The 9,535-nt window shown below is 37.0% G+C and overlaps 1 protein-coding gene across 1 annotated transcript in view; it reads left to right on the top strand.

Annotated features, from left to right (window-relative positions):
• Positions 1-8,671, top strand: part of usp34 (ubiquitin specific peptidase 34) — a 47,942-nt gene extending 39,271 nt beyond the window's left edge. Inside the window, exons 65-77 of the mRNA XM_079421137.1 lie at positions 1-212; positions 1,122-1,279; positions 1,370-1,448; positions 1,562-1,688; positions 4,244-4,351; positions 4,445-4,549; positions 4,636-4,760; positions 4,843-4,966; positions 5,050-5,129; positions 5,995-6,135; positions 6,248-6,394; positions 6,470-6,626; positions 7,451-8,671. The exon at positions 1-212 is cut by the window's left edge and continues 118 nt beyond it. Of these exons, the coding sequence (XP_079277263.1) occupies positions 1-212; positions 1,122-1,279; positions 1,370-1,448; positions 1,562-1,688; positions 4,244-4,351; positions 4,445-4,549; positions 4,636-4,760; positions 4,843-4,966; positions 5,050-5,129; positions 5,995-6,135; positions 6,248-6,394; positions 6,470-6,626; positions 7,451-8,115 (2,228 nt within the window). The 3' untranslated portion in view covers positions 8,116-8,671. The remainder of the gene's footprint in view (positions 213-1,121; positions 1,280-1,369; positions 1,449-1,561; positions 1,689-4,243; positions 4,352-4,444; positions 4,550-4,635; positions 4,761-4,842; positions 4,967-5,049; positions 5,130-5,994; positions 6,136-6,247; positions 6,395-6,469; positions 6,627-7,450) is intronic.
• Positions 8,672-9,535: the final 864 nt, after the last annotated feature.

Below are 9,535 nucleotides of genomic sequence, written 5' to 3' on the forward strand. Positions count from 1 at the left end.
TTGTCACTAAAAACATCGCATTCAACTACATCCTGGCCGATCACGACGATCAGGAGGTAGTGCTGTTCAACCGCGGGATGCTGCCGGCGTACTACGCCATCCTACGCATGTGCTGCGAGCAGTCGCCCGCCTTCACCCGCCAGCTTGCGTCTCACCAGAACATACAGTGGGCCTTCAAAAACCTCACGCCCCACGCCAGCCAGTACCCAGGGGCGAGTACAGCACCTACAGTCCTTGAATTAGCAGTTTCAGAACCGGCTACCAAAGTTATTACAAGAAATATGATCAAACATGTTTTTTTCTTTAATTTACGGCGTAGTTTATCAGTAACTGTGTCACCGTTCAAAAGTTTTTGACAGTCCCATCTGCTCACCAAAGCTGTATTTATTTGTTCAAATATACAGTAAAAAACATTAATATTGTGAAATATTAAATAACTGTTTTCTATTTTAATATAATTCAAATATAATTTATTTCTGTGATACAAAGCTGAATTTTTGGTTCTCCAGTCAGCAGTATCACATAATGCTTCAGAAATCATACTATGATGATTTGTGCTCAAGAAACATTTCTTATTATTATAACTTTTTTTTTTAATTATTAATAGAAAGCTCAAAAGAATGGCATTTATTTGTAATAGAAATCTTTTTTAACACTACCTATATGTCTTTACTCTCACTTTGAAATAATTTAATTTGTTCTTGGGGAGTCATTCTTTTTTATTACACATTTACTTACTTTTTATTTTATACATTTAATTTTATATGTTTAAGTATTTTTTATATATTTTAAATAGTTTAAATAATGCTTATTGCTTGAAATTAAACCAAATGTGTTTAAATGCTCAAATTTTGTCCCAAATCCAAACAGGTTTGCAAAAATTGTAAATCTCATATAAAATAAAGCACTACATATAACAATACTAAAAATGTTTTGACCTCCTAAAGTGTATAAACAACATTTTCCAAGAGTTCACTGAACATTTTTTGTTTTGTTAGTGTTTTAAGTTTCAAGTGCCTCCTGTTTCTGTCTGAAGGAATATGAATGTTTTAAGCCTCAACTATTCAGGTTAATTCAGTTCAAGCTAAATAACACTTTTTTTTTACTCTCTTTCTCTGCAGGCTGTGGAGGAGTTGTTTAACCTGATGCAGTTGTTTGTGGCTCAGAGGCCTGATATGAGAGAAGAAGAGCTAGAGGACGTGAAGCAGTTCAAGAAGACCACCATCACCTGTTACCTGCGCTGTCTGGACGGGCGCTCCTGCTGGACCACTCTCATCAGGTACACACACACACACTCTATTAAGTTTGGTTGAGTCTTTTACAAGACTGAGCCATTTTCATTCATACTAATCTCTTTGTGTTCTCTCAGTGCCTTCCGTATACTGCTGGAGAACGATGAGGACAGACTGCTGGTGGTGTTCAACAGAGGACTCATCCTCATGACTGAGGTATTCATGCACACTGACATACATACTCACTATTTCATACTCACTGACTCTTTTCATTCATCTTCATATTTTAATGGACTGTCATCTAGAATGAAATATTTCTCTGTCTGCAGTCCTTCAACACCCTGCACATGATGTACCATGAGGCCACAGCGTGTCACGTGACGGGTGATCTGGTGGAGCTGCTGTCCATCTTCCTGTCTGTTTTAAAGGCAACGCGGCCCTACTTACAGCGCAAAGGTAGTGCATAACCCACAATACACCACATACTTCACTCATGTTTATGATTACCCATAGTCAAGTTAAGTCACCTTTATTTATATAGCGCTTTTAACAATACAGATTGTGTCAAAGCACTTAACAGTATCAAATTGGAGGATCAGTAATGTATAATGATCAGATTAAACACTCAATTTTCAGTTAAAGGCATTTCATTATTGAATTCAGCGATGTCATTCTCTAGCTCAGTTTAGTTTAAATAGTATCTGTGAAATCAAATTGACGATTATCACTAGAAATTAAGTGTCCCCAACTGAGCAAGCCAGAGGTGACAGCGGCAAGGAACCAAAACTCCCTCTGTGACAGAATGGAGAAAAAAAACCTTGGGAGAAACCAGGCTCAGTCGGGGGGCCAGTTCTCCTCTGGCCAGACGAAACCCGCAGTTCAATTCCAACCCCAGCCATGTTAGATTGTGCAAACGGCTTATCTGATTCCCGTGGTCTTGTCCCGATGGGGCATTTTAATTTACAATTTAATGTATTTGTTATATTTGTGTTTCATTCATTATTTTAAGTTTTTCATTTATATGATTTATTAATTTGCTATAATTGTAATGTATAGTTTAATGCATTTATTGTTTCTGTCTATTTTTATAATATGTTTGTTTATTATAATTTTAATTATAGTTTATATTTATACTAAAATTACTTTATATAGTAATATATTTCTGTTATTTTTATATATATATATATATATATATATATATATATATATATATATATATATACACACACACACATACACACACATTTTTTATATTATACTATTTATTATTTTAAAATGTATTTATTCATTTTTCATATTGCACCATAATGCACATTAAATAAATAACTCCAGGGTTCTTCATTGCTTATGGACCATATCATGCTATACAGAAACACTGTTATCCATATGCAATACAAAATTACTTATTTACTCATAATACACCTACACTTGCAGTACAAGTACTCATTATGCATAATGCATCCTACCATGCAATGCAAAAGTACTTTATTACCCATAATGCACTTGTATAATCAATACTAAAGTAACCCATTACCCATAATCCACCTGAACCTGCAATGCAAAACTACTTGTTAACCATAATAAACCTTAACATGCAGTACAAAAGTACTCATTACCATTAAAGGGTTAGTTCACCTAAAAATGAAAATTACTCGACCTCAAGGTATCCTAGGTGTATATGATTTTCTTCTTTCAGACGAATCCAATCGGAGTTATATATAAAAAAATGTCCTAGCTCTTCCAAGCTTTATAATGGCAGTGGGTGTTATTGTTCAACAGTCCAAAAGAAGTCTAATAAAGCGCATCCATAGAAAGTGCCTCACACGCCTGTAGCGAAAATCGATGCGTTTTTGTAAGAAAATATCCATATTTAAAATTTTACGAACAGTAATTTCTAGCGTCTGCTAACTGTCGTATGCATAAGCCGTTCTGGGCGGATGACGTAGGACGTCGCTGTAGCATGCAGTACAAAAGAACGCACCCATAATGCACCTGAAAAATCTATACTAAAGTTCCCAATTTCCCACAATGCACCTTATGCATTACAAACATACTTATTTACCACAATACACCTAAATGTGCAACACACAAGTACCCCATTTTCATTATTTAATATCATGCAATGCAAAACATTACCCATAATGCACCTTAACAAACATTGCAAAACTACTCCATTACCCATAATGCCTCTTAAAAGGGCATTTCAAAAGTACTCATTACCCATAATGCACCTTAAGAAGCGATGCAAAAGTACTCATCACCCATAATGCACCTTAACAAGCATTTCAAAAGTACTCATTACCCATAATGCACCTTAACAAGCAATGCAAAAGTACTCATTACCCATAATGGACATTAAGAAGCAATGCAAAAGTACTCATTACCCATAATGCACCTTAAGAAGCATTGCAGAAGTACTCATTACCCATAATGCACCTTAAGCAATGCAAAAGTACTCATCACCCATAATGCACCTAAAGAAGCGATGCAAAGTACTCATTGCCCATAATGCACCTTAAGAAGCATTGCAGAAGTACTCATTACCCATAATGCACCTTAAGCAATGCAAAAGTACTCATCACCCATAATGCACCTTAAGCAATGCAAAAGTACTCATCACCCATAATGCACCTAAAGAAGCGATGCAAAGTACTCATTACCCATAATGCACCTAAAGAAGCGATGCAAAAGTACTCATTACCAATAATGCGCCTAAAGAAGCGATGCAAAAGTACTCATTACCCATAGTGCACCTTGAGAAGCATTGCAAATGCAAAGGCAAATGTTTCGGTCACATGTTGACCATTTTCAATGACAAGCTAACAATGCTGGAACAGGAGCTATCTTGATACAATGCAAAAGTGCTCATTACAATACACCTTAATATTCCGTACAAAAATACTCATTACCATAACATCCCTAAAGAGTCAATACTGAAGTACCTCATTACCCATAATGCACTTGTATGTGTATTGTAATCTCAATCACTACTGATTTCTGTCCTTCTGTAGATGTGAAGCAGGCGTTGATCCAGTGGCAGGAGAGGATTGATTTTGCTCATAAGCTGCTGACGCTGCTGAACTCTTACAGCCCACCCGAGCTACGCAACGCCTGTCTGGGTGAGTCGCCACATCTACGAAATAAACACAACGCGCTTCAAATGAACCAAAGCTGCAGATGAATGTGATCTGAATGTGCATGTTCATTCTCAGATGTGCTAAAGGAGCTGGTGCTCTTGAGTCCTCATGACTTCCTGCACACGCTTGTGCCCTTCCTGCAGCACAACCACTGCACCTACCACCACAGCAACATTCCCAGTGAGTCCCGCCGAAACGGCATACATACAGCACTGATCATCATCACAATCATCATGATGTATAACACTGTCTGTGTGCGTTTGCAGTGTCGTTTGGCCCGTACCTGCCCTGTAGAGAGAATATCAAGCTGATGGGCGGAAAGAACAACATTCGTCCTCCCAGACCGGAGCTCAACATGTGCCTGCTGCCCTCGATGGTGGAGACCAGTAAGGTGTGTACGAGACCGACACATGATTCCTTTCGCACACTGAGCTTTAGATGTTTTCACAGTGTGTGTTTTGGGTTTCCTGTAGGGTAAGGATGAGGTGTATGACAGGATGTTGTTGGACTACTTCCTGTCGTATCATCAGTTCACTCACCTGCTCTGTCGAGTCGCCATCAACTGCGAGAAGTTCACAGAGACTCTGGTGAAACTCAGTAAGGATGCTTCACTCTCTAAAGCTCAGTTTGACTCTGTGTATGTCTGTGTGTGCTGATGGTGTTTATTCACCTGTGTGCAGGTGTGTTGATAGCATATGAAGGACTTCCTCTACACCTGGCTCTCTTTCCAAAACTATGGACAGAACTCGCTCAGTCTCAGGTAAAATCTCACACACATACTGAAACAGTAAGCCACTAGAGGTCATGCTTTACCACAGGTTAAGCTTGAGATGTGGCGTGCCTAAAACTGGTAAAATCACTATCATGCAAAGCTTTAAAGTACTTCAAATGTAATTAATTCAGTATTAAAACTGCTCTCATAACTGTCTTTAAATAATAATACTAATAAATATTATTATTATTATCACAAATTAATTCTTAATTTCTTGATAATTTTATTATTATTATTAAAAATAATATTATCCATCAGTTTAACATCAAAACTGTGGTATATTGAATAGTTTTTTTAAATATAGCTATTATTTTTATTTAAAAAAAAAAAATGTTAGCAACAGTTAACGGTGCAAAAAGAAAATCTGTTTCTTGTACGTGTTACAAATGACCATAATTTAATTTTAAGCAATAATTACAAAATACAAATAGTGCAAAATAATATATATATATATATATATATATATATAATCTTTCGTCTGCTCCTCTAATTTTTCCTACCTATTCATAATAAAATATTATTATAATTATTGTTTTTTCTTTTTTTATATATAGTTTTTATTTAAAATAAAAATACTTTTTGTACATATTAATAATGATATATTTTTATGGTACACAAAGACACTTTAAATAAGACACACAACTATCACACATCATTTTAAAAACACATTACAGTACATTAAAGGTCTAATTTTTAATTACACATTTCTGTATCTCAGATAGATGCCTAATATGGGTTACACTAGAGGTGGCCTTTAAGCAGCACATATTTCAAAGACATGACTATAAAAACAAAGCCGTGTCATCCAATCAGAAGTGAGAGTCAGATGCGTGTGTTTTCTGGTCTCTGTCAGTGTGCAATGGCTCAGTCGTGTGTGAAGCTGTTGTGTGAGGATCCGGCATTTGGAGAATACATGAAATGCATCCTGATGGATGAGAGAAACTTCCTCAACAACAACATTGCCTACTCCTTCCTCACCTGCTTCTTACATAAAGTAAATACACATCTACTTCTCCTGCAGATTTACTGTAATCATGGCTTAATCTAGTTCTGGAGTAACTACACGACTCTCTTGCAGTTTGAAACTTGATTTGTTTTGTGTTTAGGTGCAGGTGCAGGTGTTATCAGGCCAGAGCTGCTCGAATCTCGTCAACGTGTTGGTGACCAACCTACTGAACGAGTACCACAGCCTGCAGCCTGAGCTGACCAATCAGAGAGCAGAGATGAGCAAGACCAGCAGCCTCCTGAACGCAGTCAGTACAGCTCCTCCTCACGTCTCACCCAGCGCTCCAGCGCTTTTTATTCATCCGTCTCTGTCTCTGTTGAAGGATCTGCGTGCGCTGCTGCTGGTGCTGTCGGTGTACGCCCCTCAGCAGCTGGACCCTGCTTTAGGCCCGGCTCTACAGGAGCTGCTGTCCAAATGCAGACTGTGTCTGCAGCACCGCACTACATTAGAGATGGAGGCCAAGGAACGCAAAGTCAAAGGTGTCAATACATGCACAAACACACGTATATCACTGCCATGCATGGCTTCGAAGTATTAAAAAATATATCATATATTATATTATTGATTAATAATATTAATAATTAATATAAATAATAATGGGTTATTTTTTTTTTTACTTATTTTAATTTATCATTTTATTTTATTATTATTATTATTATTATGCTATTTATTTATAAAATTGTAGTAACAGCTAGGGATACAAAAAAGATTTCTTAAACATCTTCCAAATTACCAAAAGTACATTTTAAACAATAAATAAATATTTTTTGTAAATAATAATGATACTTGTATTTATAGAGCGTTTTTCAGGGTACTCAAAAACACTTTAAAAAGTATTATTAACAAATAAAGAATAATTCATTCAATATTTTAAAATAGATATGATTTAAAAATGGTAGTAATAGATAGGGTACACCATTTTTTGTACACAATGTCTTTGAATTATTTTAAATACCGTATCATATTATATCCTATAATATATAGTTACATAGTTACATCTGGGGGACGGATGTTTTTTTTGTTTTGTTTAATCTTACAAATGTACATTTTAAACAATAATTACATATTGTAGTTATTCATCCTTTTAAAATAGCATTTTTATACATAATAGTAATAATAATTACAGAGCACTTTGAAAGGTAAGGACAAAACACCTAAACACTGTGACACAACAAAAATTACACATTACAAACAGTCCTAAAAAGGCCTAATTTTTAAATTATGAAAATGATCATGTTTAAGTGGGTGTGTTTGGTGACATCACTGGGTGCGTGTTGCTTCATTTTATTCCTCTGTCTGGCAGTGGAAGAGGAAGGCGTCACTCCAGTGAAGCGCCGGCGGGTGAGCAGCAGTGCTGAGGATCGGCCACCAGACAGCGGCAGCAGCAGCAGCAACATTTGCCCTCCGTCTACTTCCTCCTCATTGGCTCCCTGCTCGGAGCAGAAGGCGGAGCCAGGGGAGGCGTTAACGCCCACCAGCACATCGGACACTGAAACCCGAGACTCCTCCCTCATTGACCCGGGAGTGGAAAACGACCCGCCCTCCCCCGACAGTGCGTCCCTCGAGGAGAAGAAAATGGATATTTCTTCATCATCATCATCGTCATCTTCGTCATCATCCTCCTCCCTTCCTGAAGCGTTCGGCCGAACGGATGAACCTCCACCGCAGATAGCTAGAAGAGAGGAGGAGGAAGAGGAGGATGGGCGGAAGGAAGAGCAGGAAGCAGAGCGAGAGGAAGTGCCCTCCACTTCCTCCTCCTCCTCCGCCGACTCGGTGCTTTTACTCTCCAGCCTGCAGGATTCTGCTGAGGGGCGGAGCTGCTCGCTCCAGGAGGCGGAGTCAGGCGGCTGTGGCCACGCCCTCGTGCAGGATGCTCTGGAGATGCTGTCGCGCACAGTTGAGGCCACTATCGCTGTGGTTGCCAAACTTTCGAACGGGAAAGGAGGGACACGCCCCTCAGCTTTGTGACGTTACTTTCACGCCGCTCCTTTTTCGCATTCGTTCAGTTTTGTCTTTTTACGAGTAATTGAAGTCCAACCTTTTTTTTCTTTTCCCACCCTTTGGCCTTGCTCTTCACCTGTTTCGTGTTGCAACACAAAAAGTTTTCAGTTCCAGAAAACAGAACGAAAAACCAACTGGAGCGTCTTTTTGTCAAAGGGCAGTGTTTTCTTTTTTAAACCGTGACTTTGTTGGTTTCTTTGTTTTGAAGTGGTTTGTTTTTGAGGCTGCAGTGAAACAGGGAAAAGGTTTACAGTGTTTTAGTCCCATCAGTGCATAATTTAATTAGCATTTTTATTCACGTGTATTATTATAATTATTACGATTGTCTTCTGTGCCAGTTTTGTACTTACAGATGTGAGGCTGAGACGGCCTTGCTGTTTTTTTTTTTTTTTTCATCTTTTTTTCTCTGTGGTGGATATCAAAAGCTGTTTACTTTGTATATTGAAAAGAAACAACGAACCACAAGAACCTTGATTCTGTAAAGAATCTTCTAGATGTTGCCTGGCTTTGTAAATGAGATGGTAAAAAAAAAAAAAAAAATATATATATATATATATATATATATATATATATATATATATATATATATATATATATATATATTTCTGTAAGATATATGTATACAGTATATATCCATTCAAGCGCAGTATACTGTATGTATAAATCTACTATGTATATATATATACCTACGTTGTGTATATAGAAACTTACGGTGCTCTTTTCAGGCTCAGAACATTTGTGGCTGGAATATTGCACATCTGATGGAACAGTTGGAGCTCTATTTTATTTACCGAAATACATTCCATAATCTATTGGATGTCATTTTTGCGTTCTCTGTATTTGATTTCTCTCTCAGTCTTTCTGTTTTGATTTATTTTAATATAGGATATAACTTAATAAAATTTTAATATGATTTAATTATGAATCGAGTCCAAAAAAGCAGGTTGTGGGGTGATTATTTTTTTCTTTTTTCCCCTAGTGGCTAAGATAAGCTGTGTTCAGAATAGAATACATAGCGCACAATGTACAACAGTGTACACCGCATACTTCCCTTTTTTCTATAAATGCAACTATAAACATTTCAAATGTTAACAAGCTGCATTGTTTACCAGAAACATTTAATTTAATATTTCAGAAATACTACTGGTTTTTATATTTTTAATGCATAAAAAAAAAAAAAAAATTGTACAAATGCCACAGATGCATCTAAAAACATGTCTACAAAAATGTAAGTGTACAAAAAATGTTGTGTACAAAAAGTAGTGCTAGTATGCTTTTCTGAGCACAGCCCAAAGCACAAACTGGTTTAAAGGGTGCTAAAACTCAAAACTCTCAAAGCCTCAGCTGTGACTTGTCCTGTGATAAATATACACGTTCACAACAGCTA

This window comes from Barbus barbus (genome assembly GCF_936440315.1).
Source record: "Barbus barbus genome assembly, chromosome: 7".
NCBI classification, from domain to species: domain Eukaryota; kingdom Metazoa; phylum Chordata; class Actinopteri; order Cypriniformes; family Cyprinidae; genus Barbus; species Barbus barbus.